The sequence below is a fragment of the Bison bison genome, unplaced genomic scaffold, assembly GCF_000754665.1.
Source record: "Bison bison bison isolate TAMUID 2011002044 unplaced genomic scaffold, Bison_UMD1.0 scf7180017864203, whole genome shotgun sequence".
NCBI lineage: Eukaryota > Metazoa > Chordata > Mammalia > Artiodactyla > Bovidae > Bison > Bison bison.
The window spans coordinates 1,934,330-1,957,261 of record NW_011494775.1 but is presented as its reverse complement, the minus strand read 5'-3'; the positions used below and the strand labels follow the sequence as shown (position 1 = coordinate 1,957,261).

Here is a 22,932-nt window from a genome sequence, read left to right as displayed (position 1 = left end):
AAATATATACTTATAGCTGATTCACACTGTTGTATAGCAAAAACTAACACAACATTTTTAAGCAATTATACTCCAATTAGAAAACAACATAGAGAAAAATTAAAAACAGAAATAGCTAACCGGTGACAACAGAAGCAAAGAAGGAGTTGGCTTTAGAGATGGTGCTATTTTCTCAACTTCCTCCTCCAAAGGTTGGGGGTGGGGTGGGAGAGAGTCTACAGAATGCCTTCCAAACCTGGCTGCTTGTGGGAACGCAGTGACATTCTTTGCCTGATGGTTCACACTTCAAGATTCAGGCAAGTGACATCAGACCCCAGAAAAATAACTAACTCCTGCCAAACACAGCTATAGACCCTCAACCGTCTTCAGGCTGAGGACTTGGCTGGCTGTTACCCAAGGGAGTACACATGGCGGGGGCGGGGGGACAGGGGAGGACAAAGGCACAGCCCACGAGGGAAGAGGCCCAGACTCTGACCCCACCCACACCTAGCCACCATCTGAGCTGAGGAGAGATGCTTTTTCTCTGGAGAACCCCAGTTTCCTCACTGTGAATGGAAACTGAATGATGGCTTGCCGGTGCCAAAACTCTCTTCCTGCAAATGTGATCTGAGGTGGTAAAGCAGAAAAATGGAGTCATTCTAGGGCAGATCGGAAGTCCCCACCCACTCAGCTTTCCACGGTCCGTGTGTGGAAACCTGAGGCACCTTCGCGGAACACCAGGGTCCACTGAACATGGTGTGAAGGAAGTTAGGGGAGATCTTTCCTGACCGGAAACCTACAACTATGAAATGTTCATCTCAGCCAGGAGGGAGCTCAGAGCCCCTCCTCCAGAGAGAACAAGGCTGTGGAGCCCAGGCCAGGGGAAAGGGCTGTCTCGGTGACGAGGGGAGGGATGGAGTCAGGGTGGCGACAGGAGCAAATGTGGAAGGGGGCTAGTGAGAGGCAACTTCCTAGCTGGCCTGGCTGTTGGGTGCCAGAAAATACTGACAGCATGTAGGGCCCTGTGGGGCTCCTGGGCACAGGTCTTCCTGTGTCTCCTGTTTCTTTGATTAGAGGAAGCAGCCTTCATTCAGCCTCCGTAACCTTCCCTGAGTTCCAATGGGCGGATTCAAGCAGTAAAGTTAATCAGACAGGAAGTGATGCAAGACCAGGGAGAAACAGTCAAGAGCAACCTTAGGGCAAGGTCCTGTTCCCTCATCAATGGATAGACAAAATCCATCGAGCTGCCGTGCAGATGCTGAAACCCCCTCCAAGTGGGAGAAGTTGACGATTAACGATGGTATGCTGCCCACAACCATGTAGACCCCAGACCAGTTGGACCTGAAGGTTGATGATACTGACTTCTACTTACCCTACCACCAACCCATCAAAGAATGTCCATGAGCTGATCACGCCCTTTTTGAACAATTAATATAAAACTTCTCACTATCTTCTTCAAGTTGGGACACACCATCTTGAGGGTATTAGCCAGCTGTGACCCCCTTTGCCTGGCAAAGCAATAAAGCTATTATTTTCTAGTTCACCCAAAACTCTGTCTCCAAGATTCGATTTGGCACCCATGTACAGAGAAGCTGAGCTTTCAGCATTAATACCAGAAAAGATAGGGGAAGGATCTTTCCTGAGAAACTCTTAGAGATGGTACAGAAACCCAGGCTTAATGTGTGGATTTCAATCTCATATCCCTCTTTTTAATTTTTCCCTTCCTATGGACAATCATTACTCCATAGTCCTGAGGCTGGTTTGGCATCATAGAGATGATAAAGCAATTAAGTAACTTGTCCAAGGTCATAAGGCAACTGAGAGATGTGAGAGGAAATATTTAGAGGTAGTAAAGGATGACTCCACCTTCTACCATCCCCTCAGGGGCCACATCAAAGAAAAGATGCCAGAAAAAAACAAAGAGAGAACACAAAACTCAACAATTTGTCTTTGATTTCCTAAAAATATTCTTGAAACCAAATCTGATCAGACAAGACACTTTTGACTTGCAAGAACTGGGTTTGCTGTAATTCAAACAGCCAAAGGCTGGAAGAAGCACAGCAAGATCAGAAAGAGAGTAAGTTAGATCCTGGTCTCGCAAACCTTGGATGTTCACACCCAGTACTGGTCACAAGTACTGGGGCTGCAAGAGGTAATATATAGGGAAAGAGAAGCACAGGCAGACACTGCTGCATCCCCAGGAAAGTTCTTCCCACCACAGTGCTTTCCTGCCTCCAAAGTCACCTCTGGGTCCTAGGCAGGAAGAGGTGATCCTGAAACCCTCGGCAGCTGGAGCTCCACACAAAGAGCACCTGTGTCTCCCTACTAATGAGGCCCATTCTGAAACCAGTCTTGTAAAGATGTCCTCTGCGTGGAAGAGAAATGGTTGCCAGGCAGATTTGAGGAGAGATGGCTTGAGAGAACAAACCCATCACAGGCTTTCTTGACATCAGAAGGTCATAGAAGAACATCCTCAAGCTTTGTGTGGCCCTGAGAGGGGCCAAGGAGGGGTGGTGAGAGGATGAGTAAGAGGACTCAGTGTGAGCTGAATGAACATGTGTAGCAGAGGTCACAGAGAAGGTCTCAGAACATCTCTCCTTGGCTGCACTGAGGGTGAGCATTGCTGGGCAACTAATTAAAAATAGCAAAACCCCAGAGAGGTAGATGCCAAAGAAAGAGACACACCAGGAACCACCTCACACCAATATGGTCGCTCATAAGCCCCCATCCCAATCCTACTTTCTAGAGTTTAGATACAATCCCAAATAAATATAATTTACCTGGAAAGGACTACACTAATTTTTATATTACCAGAAGAAACCAAGGTTCAAAACAGAGAGGAGGTTGAAAATAAAATATCATTAACAATAATGTCACATTTTTGATACACCTATATTTGTGAGACAATGAAACATCATTTCTGTAACAGGCACAGACACAAGAGTGCTCCCAACACCGTTCAGAGCCATAAGTGTCTCATGGACAGAGTGGCCTGTGAATGCCACTCCCACCGCATGCAGCTTCAGAGAGGGGCGGCCACCAGGTTAAGGAAGGTGGATAGATGGGCATGCCCTCCCCCCTCCACCTTGACAGCCAAGTGGCCAAATGAAAGCTGCCCTTCATTTCATCTCTGATCCCTCTTGAGCACCCATTCCCTCTTCTTTATCCCAGTTGCCACAACCTCAGTTCAGTGCTCACTGCCTGCCACAAACTACTGTGAGAGCTACGTGGAAAGAATCATCAACTCAAAAGAAAAAGTCAGCCTTCCCTTGGCTGATTCTGCTCCAGATAGAATATTCTTCATGTAAATGTTTCATTTCACATAATGATCCTGGAGCTCTATCAGTGCCCTCACTGCCCGTAATATGCCCTTGTCCTCCAGGGAAACACAGATCAAATCTGTATTAAATAGTTAAGCACCCTATCCTAATAGAGGATTATACTCTCCTTCATTAAAATATTGTTAGATATGTACTAAATTAACTACAGATGTTCTGTCTTATCACCAGTAGGTAGTTCCTACTTTCCTGCATGCTTATATAAAATATTTGCTTTAAGTCACAGCATAAACTGAGTCTCTGACCAAGAAGGGCAATCTCAGAGCCTCATGGTAAGAACTGTGCCCAGTTAGTACAAGTAACAGATGCCTTTCTTGCTACGGGCTTCAAAGGTGATATTTCTTAGACAATAGCTAGATAATACTAGAGACTGAGAGGACAGTTCCCAGACTCTGACGACTTCATAAAAGCAAACTGTTGACCCAAGGGTCAGTGGAACAAAAATAATTATACAAGACTGCAGGAACTAATGAAGGATATATAATTTTGATCATTGGTTTTAGAATATTGCTGGTATTATTTTTTATGGTTCTCTTTTCTGATAATCATTTAATAAAATTCTTATGCTTTCTTCCTGGCCTATTCTCACTATTTACTTAATGGTTACTTTTACAAACATTTGGAAATGAAATACTTTCAAGTGGTAATCTTGTTCTCGCCAGCTTCTCAGAATTCTACTTTTAATGCCAATGCAGTTACTTGCATAGGTTTGATTAGACTTTGTTCCAGTTTTCACTAGTAAGTGACTGAACAAATAAATGGCACACCCAAGGCCATACCTGGCGAGTCACACTTGAGAACGAGTCTCATTTAATCAGATATGACAAGCCCACCATGAAGTAACAAGGGTTGTACTTTGTTTAAGGAAAATCAAAGCCTTCTCACAGAAAACTACAGGCAAATCACAGAAATGACTTCCTTACATCGGTTTCCTTATCTCAGAACAGAAGAGTAAATAAAAGCAATAAAGAATATATTTGAAATAAGAGGTTATGGAGACTTCCTAAGAAGGGTCTTAAGACATCTCCAAACAGAAGTTAATTTTGTGGATTTTGCTGCTTACCACACAGGGCTTTGGGTTTTCTCACCAAAGTTCAAGGAGGCTTGTATAGATTAGTTAACATTTCTTCCTGGAGTTCTATAAATGATCAGGTCAAAACACAATGAGATCAGCTTTTTGGTAACTAAGAGTAATCTACGGAGATAATTTGTGACCCCCGTGTTTCACGGTTTACAATGTCCTTCCATATCCTGGGTTAAACTTCCCCAAAAAACATGTAACACAATATTCCCTTGGTTACCATGAACAAATTTACACTTGACCATCTTCATCTCTGTGCCTTGGAAAAGACAAGCCAGCTTAGGAAGAGGCAAGTGGATAAACACTCACATCCTATTCATCTTCCTCCATTACAAATAGCTTCAGGCTTTAGAACGCACGTGTGTGCAGGCATGCGCTCACTCACACACAGATGTCCAGCGTTGTTCATGGTACAGCCAGCTACAGCTGAGAAAGCCCAGCTCCACGGAAGGCAAGCTTCTATCTAGGTTTCATTACAGAAGGCTTTTAAGGGACTGAGCCCAGTGGGAAAACATTACTTTCTCCATCATGAAAACATCCAGATAGGCCTGACCTTTGACACCCCTCTCAGCCATGGAAAGGAAACCACAGCCCCTGGGAAGTTATTCTCCTTCCATCCATTCCTTGGTTCTGTGCCACATGCCCGGTAGAATATATTCATAGAGAAATGCTTTTGCCAGTAGTGGGGGGCCTACTGTTCACCGTCATGACATCTCTGCAGTCTATGTTTTGAAATCTGGCTTTCAGAAGTTCAAAGGATTTAGAGATTATAGTTCAAGGAAGACCAAGGCGCATCCAGGGCAGGCCTGGTCTTAACGCTGAAATCCGGCCCTTCCTACACCATAGCCAATTTGACCTCTAGAAAGAATCTAATGCATATCTTGGTCTAGCAGAATTATTTTCAAAGACTCCCAGTTCTTTTTCTATCATATGGAGGTTGAAGGCAGTTCAATTTGGAGTTCCTAAATGAAACTGGAGAACTCTTGCCAAGCACACCCATCTCCCCAGCCCAAACTAGATCTTCTCTGTTAAAGGCCAGGTTCCTGGCGTCTGGGGCAGACCTTGGCCACATCAGGCCACCCAGTGCCCCTTCAGTGTGATGCCCACTCACCGTTCTTTTCTGCCTTGTGTTTTGGAGGCTCGGGCTCTGGGAGACATGGACATGGCCCATCACAGAGGGTGGTGAGACTTCTGCCAGTAGAACAAGCATGGAACTCCAACTTGCACTGCAAAAGACAGACAAAACAAAGCTGTAAGAACACTGCCAATAGACCCCTCCCCAGCCTCCTTGGGAAACAGCCAGTGCCCTTCTAACCATGATTAGGCTCACAGAAGCAGAGACAAAGCAAAGGGAAGTTCATCTCTGTTAAAGGTCTCAATTATAGAATGTTAATTAACAAATGGCTTTTTATGTTTTCCCAAATGCATAAGATAAATGTCTAAAAGCACTGCATGGGGAGGCTTACTTTTAATAAGTGGTAAACTCAACCATAACTGTCTATGCGAGTATCAGTATGAAATTTAACACCTGCGGTCCACAAACACGGAGGGCTGAAGGCTGCTCCACCATGTCCCCTTACCCCTACTACGGAGGCTCTGCCTGTGTAGCAAGCCTAGACCCCCTCAGCTGCTCAGGGAGCAGGGAGGAAGAGTAACAGTCTACTTAGTAAGTCTGGATGCTGTGTGTGAGGCCTAGCCCTTTCCCCTGTGAGCAACTGGGGAGCGACGCTTTTGCTCCAACCATCCAAAACCTACGTTTGACACAGTCTTTCCCCCAGAGGACGCCTGTGGCTGTCTAGCCTAGGAAACATCCACCGTATTCCAGGATTCAAAATTGGAAGCCCCAAACATATACATTTTCTTGGCAATCCCTTCATCTGTAGCAATGGGAGTATTTTGGCCACTCTCTGCCAGCTGTTTATTCTTAAGTCTCAACTGATTCAGAACAGGAGGATAGAAGGATATCATTTACGGATGTAGAAGATCACAACAATTAATAGCATTGTATTATCTATACATTACGGTTTAAGAAAAGGAGACTCAGATGCTAAATAATTTGTGAAAGATCATGACATTCACAAGCCCGGATTTCAAGCGCTGTCTGACTGACTCCAGGGCCAAGCACTTTAACAGTCACCATCACTGTATCTGTCATCTGAAGGGCCCGAGAGAACACAGTCTGCACTGCACTCCGTGTGTGGTTAATTATGCAGCTGCGCTAGGGGCCTGGGTCTCAATTGTCTAAGGGTTTCCTCCCTTTTTCACCTGCAAAATTCTCTAGATGAAGGCAGTATATAATCAGTCTTTGCAAAGGCCCACAGGCCCAGAACCATGTTGGTATCTGCTGCCGGTTCAAAGGAAGGGGAGGTAGGTAGAGGGGACGGAGCACCCACTGTGCGTGTAGCGCTTATCAGGGGCCACGGGCAATCTTTTAAAGGGAGGAAAAGAGGAGATACGGTCCTTGCCCTTGGAAAACACAAATGCATACCTTTGAAAAGGCCACCAGTGTTTGCAAAGCAACACATGAGTGCAGATGAACCCTGGCTCCTTGTGAGCGGATGGGCTGTTCAGTCCCCACACCGATCACATACCGAGGGAAGGAGAGAGGGTTTCAATCTGCACATACTGGAGTCACTCTTGTGTAACCCATACTGACACCCACAGTTACCTGAGACCCTGCAGAGAAAGCACAAGGACAAGCCAGCAGGGGGCTGGCTTCCTCTCAATGCAAGGCTTCCTTTTGTGCACATTGCTGGGTGTTTGGTACATGCCTGGTGTGGTGGCAGGCACGTTGGGGGCCATGTGAAAGGAAGCCATGACCCAGGCCACAAATGTCAACTGACAGTGAGGAGCCAAAACACGAGCACAGGGAAGGAGCAAAAAATGAGCAACCTCAAAGAGCCAGGTAGACGTGACTATAACGGAAGGAGGGATATATGTGTGTGTGTAGGGATGCGGCACTAAAGAGCCTGCAGGTATGGGACATGCCTACAGGTGGTCCAAATGGACAGAAGGGGCACCAGGAGGAACATTGGAAGTTGGCAGGTGGGTACCCTGGAGAAGGCAATGGCACCCTACTCCAGTACTCTTGCCTGGAAAATCCCATGGATGGAGGAGCCTGGTATGCTGCAGTCCATGGGGTCGCTAAGAGTTGGATACGACTGAGCGACTTCACTTTTACTTTTCACTTACATGCATTGGAGAAGGAAATGGCAGCCCACTCCAGTGTTCTTGCCTGAAGAATCTCAGGGACGGGGGAGCCTGGTGGGCTGCTGTCTATGGGGTCACACAGAGTTGGACATGACTGAAGTGACTTAGCAGCAGTAGCAGGTGGGTACCCTGGGTGAGAAGCTTCTTTGTAACTAGCACAGCCTGTGTGCATATACTAGAGGTGAAGACCAGGCTTCCCCGGTGGCTCAGCGATAAAGAATCCACCTTCAATGCAGGAGCCATAGGAGACACAGGTTCCATCCCTGGGTCAGGAAGATCCCCCAGAGGAAGGCATGGCAATCCACTCCACTATTCTTACTTGGAGAATCTCATGGATGGAGAAGCCTAGTGGGCTACTATCCATAGGGTTGCAAAGAGTCGGACACGACTGAAGCGACTTAGCACAGCACAGAACAGAGGTGAAGACCACTATAGCCAGCTCTACTTTCTCCTCCTCCCCTGGGCAAGCTCCCTATAACAAGCCTCAGGTTCAGGCTAGGGATTCTCATACTATTTCTCAACAGAATCCTTAAAGCTAATTTAGAGGAACAAATACATTTTTTACATGTAAATTTATAAAGTCAGAAGTAGTACAGTGACTCGCTCTAAAACCTTATCATACTGTGACTGTAATTGGCTGCTTGTGCCTATGATGGATGGTAATCCTCTTCCCGAACATTCTCTGGCATTCCCCAAAGACAAACCTACACTTTGCTCAGTGCCTTGTGTCATGAAAGCTGATGGGGATAGCATCGACTGTCCATAAAAGCTCCACGGTGACAGCAGTCCTAGCCATAGGACTGTCTTTGGCCAGTGGGTTGTGAGTAAGGAATGAGGTTTTCCAGCTGGCACTTGTGATAAAGAACCCCCGCCAACGTAAGAGACACAAGAGACTCAGGTTCAATCCCTTGGTTGGGAAGATCCCCTGGAGAAGCCATGGCAACCCATTCCGGTATTCTTGCCTGGAGAATCCCATGAACAGAGAAACCTGGAGGGTTGCAGTCCACAGAGTTGCAAAGAGTTGGACATGACCAAAGCAATTTAGCACAGATACACAAGCCAGGTTTGAGCAACATTCAAAGAACCACTGCTTGGTTTCACCTCCTGCTATTTCCGTCTATTATGGAAATAGCATGTGCCTCATAAGGGCTGCTCCTTGGGTCTGGGACCCAGACAGCAGAGGACACGGAACACAGCTGAAGCTAATCCACAGCTCATACATAACATGAACAAGGAACTAATGCTTGCTGTCAGAAGCCACTAGTATTTGGGAATCACTCATGTAATTTATCAACAGGTGACTTTGCACTAGACCCTAAAGTATATAATAACAGGGAAAGTCCTAGTCACAGTCTTATCCCTGACTTGAGATGATGAAACACATATAGCCCTGGCACCTCCTAGGTGTGCAGTAAATAGCTGCTGAACGACAGTTGGAAAGGGGGTTCTGGTTCGCTCCGTAGCTCTAAAGCTCTGTTCCAGCCTCCAGGAGCCACCAATCTGCCTGCACAAGGAGTGCAGGTGCCGGATCTCAGCATCCAAGGTGCTTGTCGTGAACCATCACCGACCCTCCATGCTTCTGGTCCTCTTTAGGAGCTCCACACTTAACACTCTGCCTTTCAGCCTCCCTGCTCATGCAAATCCATCACTGGAGTCGGAATCCATCTGCTTCTCAGATACCCAGAACAACTGCCCCTGGATATAGCCTTGCTGGCCTAGGGACTCCAGCAGGCCGCGATTCTAGCACCACGGCTTCCACGGCAGGCCCCGGCGTCCTCACCTCCACAGCCACGCAGCGTCTCAGCATGTGCAGGCAGCCCGGTCTCTTCCCTGACTCCAGGAAGGGGCCACCAGAGAAAACAATATTTATCTGCAGTGGTGAAAATGCATGCTTCAAGGACACAGATCTGCCTTTTATCTTCCAGAACAATATGTGGCATTTAAATGAAGCTCAAAAGGCTATAATTTCATTTTTTTATAAAGCTCAAAATGTGCTATTTAGAGATATGCAATGTATGTGGTAAAAGCTACTTTACAGAAGTGGGGGTGTTGACAGATACCATCAGGACAGGGGTTCCCTCCAGGGAGGAAGCTGAGAACGGCATCAGACAGGAGGCCACAGCAGCCCTCCTGAACATTGGGAATGGTTTATTTCATAAGCTGGGTGTTGGATTTTGATGCTTTTTTAGTAGGCATGGCAACATATAAATAATACACACATGTCTATATGTCAAGTACATTATGATAAAATATAAAACACAGTTTACAGACTTCTATCAAGGTAATGACTAACTATAACCATGTCTCTGGAGGAAGCTGGTTAGGAGGAGGAGGTGAGTGCACGCGTGTGGGGATGCCCCTCAGGGATTATCTCTAGGCAGGGACATCCTGTGGCCTGTAACACAGACACCTCACTCATGCCCCCTCCCTGCAGCTCCTCGCCAAGTCACACCCCTGCAGTTACCCAAGTCACTTACCTTGTCCCCTCTCCCCTAGGTCCTTATTATGGAAGACAAGATACAGAAGCCCAAAGGTGATCATTGTGCCAGCTTTACCCAGGGGGGATACAGAACCCTCACAGTACAGGGCTTCCCATTAGACTGTGCTGTGCACCACACCTGGGACCTTCACTCCTCCACTCCCTCTCCCAGCCAAGAGACCTAGGAAAGTTCTGGTCCACAAACCACCAATCATAGGCAGAGACAAAACGTAGACGGGGGTGGACCTGGCAGAGCATCCTGGGTCCGTGCACACAGAGATCCTGGAGACACAAGGCAGGCATATACTACCCCTGAGTATAGACCTGCCAAGAGAATGGGGGTCAGGAGGAACAGAGGCACGTTACTTGGTGATGCAGGGATTCTGCTCCTGGCTGTAAAGACGAACCTGATCCAAGAGATGCCAGGCTCCGACACCAGGAAATGTGCAGTGTTCCTGGGAAAGGGGCAGTGGGAACAGAAAGCAAGGGAATGGAAGGATCTTCCTGCGGGGGTGTGGGGAGGGAGAAATACATGTCCTCCAACAACACAGGGACCTCAGGACCACATAGCAAGTCTCAGCACTCCCACACCTTCCCCTCACAGTGTTCTCCCAAGCAGGAGTTGAAAACTGGCAAAATTATGGATGATGGATGGTGCTTTCTCAATAGTATGGACTTTCTCAGGAAGCTTGGGCCCACGTCTTCCATATGTGCCTTGCAGGTCCAGAGGATCCAGGCAGCCCACCATGTCCTGCCCCATCCCACCTCAGGTGGGCTGTTGTCCTGCTTCAAAACAGGATCTGCAGAGCTCCAAGTTAAACAGGGTGGGCTATGAGTCTACCGCTTAGAGTCTGCAGCCTGGAGGTGGCTTCTATTAATAAAAACAAACTGAAAAATGACATTCTTGGAAAGTGACACCCATAATTCCTCATTTTAGGGAAAATAATTTTGGAGTTGGAGGAGAGAAGAGGAACAGACGGGTATAAATAAAGTATATGGAGTGGAGAGCAACTTAGTCAATCCAAGCACACAAAGAGCTGAAGACAGAGGGGCTCCCTGGAGCTTGTCCATCACACGGGGAAAGAACACAGCTTAGTAAATGTAGAGTGACCACCAGAAGGTCACCAGGGCCCAGCAGGGAGAACCTTTCCAGTCCTGGTCAATACTGGGAGCTGGTCTAAGCAGAGAGAACTCACAACTCTCCCTCTGGGGGGTAAAGCTTCATACCTAGGACTGTGGGTTGAATTACACCCCTCATGTTGGTCCCTCATGTTGGACTCCTAACCCCCAGTATCTTAAAGTGGCTTACTTAGAAATATATGACAGAGACAATCATGTTCAAATGCAGTCATTAGAGTGGACTCTAATCCAATATGACTGGCATGCTTAGAAGAAGGGGAAAATTGGACACACACAGAGGAAAGATGATGTGAGGAGTCATGCAGGAGAAGGGGGCTATCCACAAGAAATGAACGAGGCTGCCAGAAGCTAGAAGAAGCAAGAGACAGCTTCTCCCTGGCAGCCACAGAAGGAACCAACCTTGCTCACACCTTCATTCCAGACCTACACCTCTGGGACTGTGAGATGATAAACTTCTGTTGTGTGAGCCACCCGACTTGTGGCACTTCATTACAGCAAACTAATACACCTTCCATCCAGATTTTTAAAAAGAGCCCCTACAGGATGGATAACCTTGTCTTAGGTTCATAAAGTGCAGAGCTTGGGCCAAGATGGCTCAATTCTCCTAAAAAGAAGGAAAGAAAAACATTGACCAGCAGCCTCAGGATATGGGGCAGTTGGACATAAAGAACTTGGTCAATGTATCAGCTGAGACTTGGGCCTAGAAAAGAGGAAATATGAAAAATTCATGGCTTTATATTGATTTCATGATAAAGCAGCTAAATAAGTAATCAGCCTTAACTATTGAAAGAAGCAGAGTCAAAGAAGTGGGAAATAAGGACTTTAATCAGAGTAGCAGAACCCATATTTCTACAAACACAAATAAAAAAATAAATACAAACCCCAGAAGCTTCGAGACCCCTTGACTTGGTAAAACACAAATGTCTTTCTCAATCATCACAGTAAGAGAGAAGACGGAAGAAGAGCCAGAGATTTTCACAAATGGTCAAAAATATTCAAACTGTTGACCTACTTAAAAATAAATGTGCTAGCAGATTTCCCAACCAATCTTCCTTTCCATTTTACATAACACGCCAACACGTCGGAATGAGTGAATGTTTTCCCGCAAATGGCCAGTAAATCTCTCTCCTCTGTGATGTGTAAAGCAAAACTAATAACCTCTCTCTGGTTCACTGCTCACGCAGGCCTCCGCCGGGCACATTCTCCACTGCACCACACTCTTCCTGTTGCCTAGCCCACTTTGGGTATTATTTTTAACAGTTTATTTAAATTGCTTTCTCCACTGTATTTCATCAACCTCTCGTCTATTTTTAAACCAGACTGTTGACAGTTCACAGTTGACAATTTTGTTCACAGTTGATGAATTCTGATTTGTTTTTATTCCCCCAAAATCATGTCAAGGAAGTGGGGGTGGATAATCTTCCAGCTTTTGTAACTGGGCGCCAAGAAAGAGGTGGCTGACGGCACATGTTATCCCAGGGACGAGAAACAGCCATCCTCTCTGCCCAGGATGGGAATGTCTCTGGTCACCTGGATAGAGCAGCAAGAAATGAGGGGGAGGGGCTCTGATCTCATACAGAACTTTACCAATCATGTGTGCACGTGTGTGTTCCTTCTTGCATGCCACAAATTCCCTTCATTGCCTATGGGGAGTCAGGGTCCACTCTAGGCTCTGAGCCAATGGGGCAAAGGGCCTGTTCTCATGATGTTTATGGGGCAGGTATGACGAGGGCTATGGAGGATACACAACAGAGAGTAAGAGATAGACAGTAATGGGAGGGGACAGTACATAATATGGGTGACCGGGAAATCTGGCCAGATGACACCTGGGCAGGGAACAGAATAAAGTGAGCCATGTGGCTATTGGGGAAAAGGGGTTCCAGGCAAAGGGAAGTGCAAAGGTCCTGAGGAGGAAGAGGCTGACAGCCCTTGAGAAACAGCCAGGAAGACAGTGAAACTGGAGCGGGTTGAACAGGCCAAAATAGCAGGAACCAGCTCCACCGGGCTGATGGTGGGCCTCTGTGAGAGCGCCTCTGTGTGCAGGACTCAGCCTTCAGGTCTCATTCTCTGTCCCTGTCTCTCTCGCACAGACACACCCACCCGCACACATATACACTCACTATAACACACTCTGTCATATACACTTTTCTCTTCTGAACTAAGAGTTCCAAAGAAGGCAGAACCCGAAACTTTCAAACCAAGTTGCTAAAAATATGAAAGAAAAGGTCTTCTTTACAGAAGAATGCCAGCTAAATAAATTTAGAAGGAATGCTGGAATTAGCAAATTATCATTTTGCAATCCTCCCCACCCCCCACCCCCCAGTGTAATAATTGAGTCAGGAAGGAATCATTTGATGTTTGCTAAAAACATTGGGTGCAAGTCTCTGGGGACATAACATTCACACAGTCTCCAAGTGTCACCCCACAGAATATCCAATTACAAGTGTACATTTTTCAATAAACATTTGGCAGGCATCTCCTAACAAAGGGACCAAGGGGCCAATTTAGTGCCACTAGGAGTGGGACCACCTGGCATACATCTCCTGAAGCGCCTCAAAAGGAAACAGTAACAGTGCCTTTGAAGTCTCAGTGCCAACAGATGCTTAACTTGAATCTATTCATTAGAAACCAAGTCTAAAATTGAGGACATTTTATAAGACAACTGCCTAAATGCTCAAAAAAATTAAACAAACAAAAAACCCCTGAAGTGAGTAGGTCCTTGTTCTAGAAGAAATTAAACAGATGAAACAAAGGCAGTGAGTGAGACGTGATTGGTTCTTGAATAATAATAATTATACAACGCTATAAAAGGCATCCTGGGAAAATGTTGTGATTGTAATGTAGATTATATGTTAGGTGATGCTGAACTATTGCTCTCGTAGGTGTAATAATACCTACCAACGTGCTCATATAGGAGAATGCCTGTTTATTTTCTTATGGGTGAGATGTCACAGTCTCTACATGGTACTTCTAAATGGTCCAGAGGAAAACTGTGCATGTGTGAAAAGGAAGAGAGGAAATGGGGCAAAATGTTAATAACTGTCCAACCTTGGCAATGGGTACACGGTATTTATTGCAGTATTCTTTAAACTCTTCCATACATTTCATAACTACTAAACGAATAGCTGCTGCTGCTGCTGCTGCTAAGTCGCTTCAGTCGTGTCTGACTCTGTGCGACCCCAGAGACGGCAGCCCACGAGGCACTCCTGTCCCTGGGATTCTCCAGGAAAGAATACTGGAGTGGGTTGCCATTTCCTTCTCCAATGCATGAAAGTGAAAAGTCAAAGTGAAGTCGTTCAGTCGTGTCAGACTCTTCGTGACCCCATGGACTGCAGCCTACCAGGCTCCTCCGTCCATGGGATTTTCCAGGCAAGAGTACTGGATTGGGGTGCCATCGACTTCTCCGAAACAAACAGCTAGGGGAAAGTAAATATAACTTGCTTTCCCCAGCAGTGTTTGAATTCTTTGAAGAAACCCCTCTTATCTACTCCCCTTAGCTGCTCCCTCAGTACTGCTCTTTTTCTCTTCGCCTGCCCACTAGGGGGCGAGCTCTGGCAGCAGAGAGGAATCTGCACTGCCGCCTACAGGACCTGTCCGGGATTGCAAAGAGTCGACCTTTAACAAGGCTAGGTGAGATCCCTGACTGAGATTTTCCTGAAGCACGCACTCTCCCCTTCACTGACCTACGCAGGCACCAGTGCAGTGAGCAGGCTCAACACAGGCACCGTGAGCTGCAGCACTCTAGGTCTTCCTCTTTCTTGTTGCATAGGGGGACTGAGGCTGGAAGAAGTCGTGCATCTCGTGGGAGGGCATTCTCTTAGATAGTTTCCCTACCTGCTCCTGACCTTGCTGATTTTGTGGGAGGGCATTCTCTTAGATAGTTTCCCTACCTGCTCCTGACCTTGCTGATTTTGTCAACAACTTAGTGTCAACAACTTAGCAAAGCCTTTGAGCAAATAAGGATTCCACGTCTGTTTTCAGGGGCCAAGCTGAATAAAGGTCCTCTAATTTGCATAACAAAGCCAGTGGAAGGTCCTGGGCAGGAAACCTCAAAGGAAAGGGGCCAAGTTTCCTGAGGGGGCCTGAGAAAAACATGGCCCTCTCCCCAGGACCTCCTTCAAGCTGGAATCAAACCAGCAATCTAAAGATAAGCTCATGCTTTGGCCACCTGATGCAAAGAGGCAACTCACTGGAAAACTCTTGACACTGGGAAAGATGGAGGGCAGAAGGGGATGACAGAGGATGAGATACTCAATGGACATGAGTTTGAGCAAACTCCAGGGGATAGTGAAAACAAGGGCAGCCTGGTGTGCGCCAGTCCATGGGGTCACAGAGTTGGACACAACTTAGAGGCTGAATGACAACAACCACAGAGGCAGAAGTTGTGACAAATTACAACTCTGAGCCAACTCCTACAGCCTTTGCTTTGCTTGGGGTGGAGGTGGCGGGGGGGAGGGGTGTCAGTCTCCAGGGGTTGCATCCCCGCTTCCTGACCCAAACCTGGTGAGGAGAGTCAGATGTCACCTCACCTCACATGCCCTCAGGCTCTCTCCACTCCCCACCCCTGCCCCCAGTGGTCCAGCTTTATTCTCCCTGATAATCACACCCCTGTGGCTTCCTGGCCTCTCATCAGCAGCTTCTCACCTCTGGGTCTTTCTCCTGCTGTCTGCCCTGCATGGGATCCTCTTAAGGCTATGCTATGCTATGCTAAGTCACTTCAGTCGTGTCCGACTCTGTGTGACCCCATAGACAGCAGCCACCAGGCTCCCCCGTCCCTGGGATTCTCCAGGCAAGAACACTGGAGTGGGTTGCCATTTCCTTCTTCAATGCATGAAAGTGAAAAGTGAAAGCGAAGTCGCTCAGTCGTGTCCGACTCTTAGCGACCCCATGGACTGCAGCCTACCAGGCTCCTCCATCCATGGGATTTTCCAGGCAAGAGTACCGGAGTGGGGTGCCATTGCCTTCTCCGTCTTAAGGCTAAACACTACTTAAAAATGTCAGATTTCTGTGGGATGTTTCCTCTTTCCGGGATTTGGGGGAGACAGCGCAGATGAGGAAGGCCTTCCGGAGCCCCAGGCTCTGCTTCCTGTCAGCCTCGTGGGGAGAAGGCAGACCCATGGGAGGAAGGACCAGCAGGTATGCAGAGAAGAGGTGGGACCACGCACAGCCTGGCCAATCATAGTCTGGGAGCAGCAGGGACCCCAGACCGACAGGGACCCTGGGCCTCTCCCTTCATCACCTCATCTTCCCTAGGCCTTTGCTCATATGTCACTCTCTCACTGAAGCCTCCTCTCAGTATCCTTTTAAAACCAGAACCTGGCATTCTGGTTCCCTTACATTGTTCCACGTGGCCCTTTTAAAATATGAAATCTGTGAGTGTGTGTGTGTGTGGGGGGGTGTTAGTCTCTCAGTCATGCCTGACTCTTCGCGACCCCATAGACTGTAGACCCCCAGGCTCCTCTGTCCAAAGGATTCTCCAGGCCATCATCTTGTAATATACTGCTCAAATTACTTTTTTTTTTTTGCGGCATTCAGTTTTTCTTGCTAGAATGTGGGTTCTGTGAAGACAGGGATCTTTGCTTTATTCACTGTCATATCCAAACTTCTGAGAACAGTACCTGGCACATAGTAGGTGCTCAAAGAAGATAAACTGAGTACAGGGAAATGAAGGAACAAAAGCAAGGGCCTCTGCGTGGAGGTGACCGGCAGAGCAGCACCTCCTCCCCAGCCCAGGGTCTTGACTCTGAGTAAGAGTTCAGATAGTCGACAGGACCCATGAAGGAGGCAAAACTCATAAAATGACTGAGGTCAGGTTTCCAGCCAGCCCTGTAGGAAATGGGCTCCAAGTAGAAATGAAACCAAATGGTTTAATAAAAATGAAGAGGCATGCTACTTCCCACACCTAAGCATGAGAAGAGAGAGACCTGCCCTCCTGCTTGCTGGCTTAATGCCCCCTCCAGGCAGGCCTCCCTGGGCTCCCGCCTCTGTGCCCTGTGCCCTTTCCTCACTGCCCTGACCACAGGCACCACAGCTACCTCCTGAAGGACACGTGCCCCTGTGTCTCAGCCCCAGCACACAGCACTTACTTACTATCTGCCTGTTTATTTATGCCACGCACCTCACAAAACACTAGGTGAAAACTGGTATTGGTTTTACAGACAAAAAAACCTGCAAGCTGGAGAAAGCAAATGATGGCCTCAAGGTCACCAGGCTGTCAATGGCAGCTTCACTCAATCCAGGTCGTTCCACCTCCCCCAGTCCCCTGCTGCGTGTGTGTTTCACAGACCCCCAGAGCCAGGAGTCTGGCCAAGGCTTGCTGGGCATCCAGGAGGGCTGGATGAAGAAGGGGAGGACAGCAGGTGGGGGAAGATCCACAGCAGGAGAGATGGAGGAACAGGGCTGCCACGACGCTGAGCTCTGTGACTCGCTGGCCACTTCTCCCTAAATTATGCCAAACGAAACCCTAGCTCATCAACTGCACTACTGATAGGGATGTTATTCAAAGTCACTTTAAATTATTGCAACTAGCTAAGATAACACACAGAAACAAGCTGGTTAGCCAACAGACCTGGACAAGATCATGTGGGCACCTTTCCTTTCCATTTCAGAAGCTGAATACACCCAGGCTTACCTCCCCTGGAGGAATTAGGGCATGAAGCTATTCCAGGTTAATTGAGTAACCATCAAGGAACATAAAGGGCCTCTTTCCAGCAAAACACTTTCAGAGGCTGGCAGTCCAGACTGGCCCAGCTGAGGCCTCGAACAAGAGATCAGGCCTTGGAACCTGACTCCTGCCTGGCTGAGAAGCTCCTAGAGAGCAAGAACTGGATGCTGCTTATACTCACATCCTCTGGGGCTAGACAGAAGCCCCACACCTGGAAAGTAGGGAGAGAGGGGTGCTGAAATAATGAACTAATCCTCCTCCCAGGAACTCTAGGTCAGGATCAACCACTCCCACCTTACAGATGAGGAGAAACACAGGTCAGGAGGGTGAGAACACAAGGAAGAAAGAAATGGGAGAGGAAGAAGGGACAGCAGTAAAGGAGGCTCGAAAGAAGCAGAGGCTGGAAGCAAGTGAGGAGAAATAGGATGAAGAGGATGCGGCAATGTTGCAAGCCTGGGAAGAAGCAGAAACCTTCAGGGAGGAGCACTGGGGTGGGTGGGAGCAGGGCCTCCTTCAAGCATCTCTCATCCAGCCTGGCCGGCCTGGCTCAGACAGCTCCAGGAGCCAGGATGGGAGGACCAGCCCTGCTTAAAATAACATGCTCCTACTGCTAGGAATGCTCTTGGTGTGCCTGTCTCCCTAGATGGCCTAGCTTCCTGGGAGGCCCTGCTTGTGCTAAGCCACTGCTCCCACTCAAGGTCCCCCTATACCTCTGGGGCAGGATCTTCCACATGGGACTCACGGGAGGGGCTGGGCAAGTCAAGTCGGGGTGTCATCTGATTGCTCTGATGACTCTCACCTCTCCTGCTGTGATGACGGAGCAGCTTCTGCTCCCGGCCCTGCTTCCCTCTCCCAGTATAAACCTAGAAGAGACTCTGTCACTCAGAACTCTGGCTGCTTCCTGGAGATGAGAGCTGGAGCAATGTGCATAACCTGTCCAAGCCTCCCCTCCTTATCACTAAACAGAAAGAATCCCCCTCCCGCAAGTGTCAGGAGAGTAGAAAGGAGCCCTCCAGGGTCCCGGGCGCTGGCAGCACTCCTGGCAGGACAATAAATCTTCTCTCCTGCCTCCTAGAGCTTCTCCGTGCCTGAGTGAGTTCTGTCAAATGCAAATGTATTTGTGATGCTCCACCCAGCTTACACTCCCTTCCTTGTTCCCTGTCATCCTTGGATGAAAATAAAGACTTGAGCACAGCAGAAAAGGCCTCCGGTGATCTACACAGCAACCCCACCACCCCCTGCTCCGCCCCACCCTGCTACCTCCCTCCACGCTCAGCCCTTGGCTTTTCTCTCCAGCCTGCCTACTCTGCTCTAGAGTACAGACCCTAGAGTCTACAACCCACATTCCTCCTTCCCCTCCTTCTGCCTTTGCTCTGTCTGCAGCCCCGCTACAGCCCGTGGCAGGTGTCCCCAGAGGCTGCCGACACCTGTGCCACCCCAGCCCCGGTCCTGCAAACCGTGATGGCCTCTCTCATGAGCTCCACACACTGGTGCTTTCATTCACTGGTTTAGCTCCAGCGCCTAGCAGAGCATCTAAGAAGCAGTAGGTATTAAATAAACAGTGGATGGATGAATAGATGCTTGGACAGATGAATGGGTGGATGGTGGTCCCCCTCCCCCTCCCACTGCCTGCTGAGCAGTTCCACAGAGCCCTGGGGTCATCATGTCTCGTTAAGCTGCCACCTCTCACCACACAGCTCCAGGCCTCGATGCTCCCTGGCCCCATGAACAGCATCAGGCTGTCCGGGCCTACCCGATGCAAAGCTTGGTCCTTTCTCCTAGCCAGTGTGCTCTCCCGGCTTACTGGGGAGTCAGACCGAAGAGCCCCAAATGCTCCACATGCTTCCCATTTTCTCCACATGCCGGTATTAAAGTCAAGCCCTTACTTCTGAGGCCCATCACCTCTGGTCCTGCCTTTCTTTTTTGCAGATATATTTATTTATTTATTTTTAATTGGAGGATAATTACTTTACAATGTGCTGGTTTCTGCCATGTAATAACATGAATCAACCGTAGGTACATACGTGTTCCCTCTCTCTTGAACTATCCTCCAGCCTCCCACCTCATTCTATCCCTTTAGGTCATTACAAAGCACCAGGCTGAGCTCTCGGTGCTATACAGCAACTTCTCATTAGCTATCAACTTTGCACATGCATTTATTTCAGTGCTACTCTGCCGATTCATCTCACCCTCTCCTTCCCCCATTGTGCCCATAAGTCTGTTCTCTATGTCTGCATCTCTAGTCCTGCCCTGAAAATAGGTTCATCAGGATCTGGTCCTGATGTTGCTTCTCCAGTGACAATACCCTAATCCTTCAGCCTCTGTCCTCCCCTGCTCCCCAGGTCTTGCATCACTCGGATCTTCCTCTCATCCAAATGTTCTCCTCCTTTACTATCCCAACCTCCCTGCTCAGGTCCAAGCTCCTTGAACATGCCTCAGCCACTCTTGCTCCAGCAGAACCCCTGATCCAGGCACATTTCCAGCCTCCACACCCAACCTCCAGGTCCCAGGCCAGCTGCTCTTATTGCTCTGTCCCCCTAATGTGTTCTTCCCACTAATAATTTAGCTGCTGGACTTCAGGCCTCTTGTTTAATATACCTGAGCATCATTCAGAGAAGAGCTATGAACACTAAGTTCATTTATATCCTCCACAATGCTGGCAGAAATGGATAATAAAGGCTTAATCATATATATAAATCATTTATATAATGTTCACTACAGTTATTCGTGGAACCCCAGGCATTGTGCTAAAAGCTTTACCTAACTTCCTTAATTTTCACCCTGGTGGCTACGAGGTAAGAACTACTGTAATAGCCATCTTACGTAGGCTCAGAAACATTGTTTGCCCAGGGAAAGTCAGCTTTAAGTTGTGGAGCCAGAATTCAAACCCAGGGCTTCTGACACTAAAGCCTGTGTTCTCAAGAGTTTAATTATATGGTCTCATGTCTAGATGTTTACCAAGAATTGTGCTGATTATGGTCCACCTGATCAGCCCACCATGGTGCCTGTAGGAACCACTCTTATAAAGACAGCCAAGTCACACACCTGGGAGGCACTGTCTGTGACTTGCGCCAAGGCGGTACGCCCTTAGGGTAACAGTGTTCCGCAACCAGACAGGCAAAGAGGTGGTGTCCCTCCCAAGTATCTCCGTGGGGCTCTAGTCATGATCCCACTAGACCCTGGCCTCCAGCATGGCAGGAATCTTTGACTTTTCCTTCTCTGCTGCTTCTCAGGCATCTAAAGTCATGCCCAATACTAGAAACTATTTGTTCAATGAAAGAATACATGAATAGCAGAGAAAATAAGCAGCTCCTCTGTCTTCCACAAGCCCTGTCAGATTTATCACCAAAGAATGAATGAGTTTTTTGGAGAAATGAGGGGAGAAAACCACAGACCTTAGAAGCGGCTACAGCAGAGAGAGCAACTCACAGCCACCAAAAGGCTGGGAGGACCACGTCCCCTGTGGGAAGGAAGGTCAGAGCAAGAAGTGTGTATCAGACCCACAACCTCTGCAAAGCAGCCCAGTGAAGCCTATCCTGTGTGGCTGCAAACTAATTTTCTCCTGTTCTGCACTCCAGAGAATGCAGGCTTCATAGGGAACTTAATCATTTGGGGCTCAGAAAACAGTGAAACCACCGTTTTGTTCTGGTTCCCTCAGCAGGAGAATGTGCCGTCTCTTGTCCCTGGGCATCTCTGAGGGGTGGTCCCTGGGCACCTGTCTCGTGTTGACTGCATTTCTTTGTCATCACAAACAGACTGTAAAGACAGGCTCCTGAGGCTTGGTTTCTGAAGGAATGCCCTCTTGCAGAGCCTCTTCATAAAAACCCTTCTCTTCATGTAGATTCAGAGAATCCACAGATGAGGGAGAAGAAATACAGACAAAGAGAAGCAGCAGATTTCCAGAGTGATAACACGTCCAGGTCACATCCCCAGCAGTCCCTGACATTCTGAAGAATGAGAAAACAGATGCCAGCTAAGCATATCCACCAACTCCCTTCCCAAAGCTAACACTTGCCAAGGTCAAAAAAAAAGCCATTAACATCTCATCATGGCCTCATGTAAGATAACCATCACCAGCCATTCAGCCTCACTTTACATCTGCTCTTCAGCCCAATTTCTTCCTCCCTCCTCCTTTGCTTGCTTTAGAAAATAAATCCCAAATGTCTTTCTGAATAAAGCCTGCACATGTTCCTAAGAGCTAACAAAATAAAGCTATAGATAACGATGACCAAAAATGTCAAAGTGGACTTTGACCAAGTGCAACAAGATTAAGGTGATATTTTTAAAATGAAACAGTAACTTAAACTTTGAATTACTGCCTGATTTTACTGCTTAGAGATGAAAGATCCTGTAGGGCTGAACGAAAAAGCCATATAACTCAGAGAGGCTTTTCTTTGCTTGGCATCACCTCTGTGAGAAATACACTGAAGTAATAAAATGCCCTTGCAAGAGTTCATTCTCTGAAACTGGTGAGGGCCAGACAAAAGTCTGTCATGTCCCCTTTCTTTTGAGTACACGGGTTTCCCCCAAACAAGTCTCATCTCATTTCTTCAAAACCTGAGGATGGGGAACCAGCTAGACCAGGTGCCCCACGAAGCTGACCTTGGCCCCAGTTCAGCCCTGTGATACAAGCATGAGCTGATGCTTCCCACGGCTCATCCCACGGCCAGAAATGTCTAAGTCCCATCAGTCACGGGGACCCTCCCATCTTTTGTTTATCATGAGGCCAAAATTATATCCCCAGTGATCCTGAGATAGTCATGATGACACAGGCAAACTTACAAGGGTAGGTGAGGTGTAGGTATCTGATACTGAAGAGTAGGTACCTGCCTAACTCCTTGGGATGAACAGAGAGAGATGGATCTGAAACTAGAAAGTCAGCCTCAGGGACAAAGGGAGCAGATACACCCAGCGCCTGCAAAAAGCACAGGCTCATGATGAGACATCACCACCCAACCAGGCGGGTGGGATGGTCATGTAGGTAGATTCAAGGGGTAAGCAACTGACATGGCTCCAGGCAAATGAAAGTCGTGTCCGATTC

General features: G+C 47.8%; 1 protein-coding gene across 1 annotated transcript in view; it reads right to left on the bottom strand.

Moving 5' to 3' along the window:
* The window catches only part of SPOCK1 (sparc/osteonectin, cwcv and kazal-like domains proteoglycan (testican) 1), a 336,259-nt gene that overhangs the window by 122,896 nt on the left and 190,431 nt on the right, over window positions 1–22,932 (bottom strand). Inside the window, exon 5 of the mRNA XM_010844619.1 lies at window positions 5,510–5,624. Coding sequence (XP_010842921.1) covers window positions 5,510–5,624 — 115 coding nt within the window. The remainder of the gene's footprint in view (window positions 1–5,509; window positions 5,625–22,932) is intronic.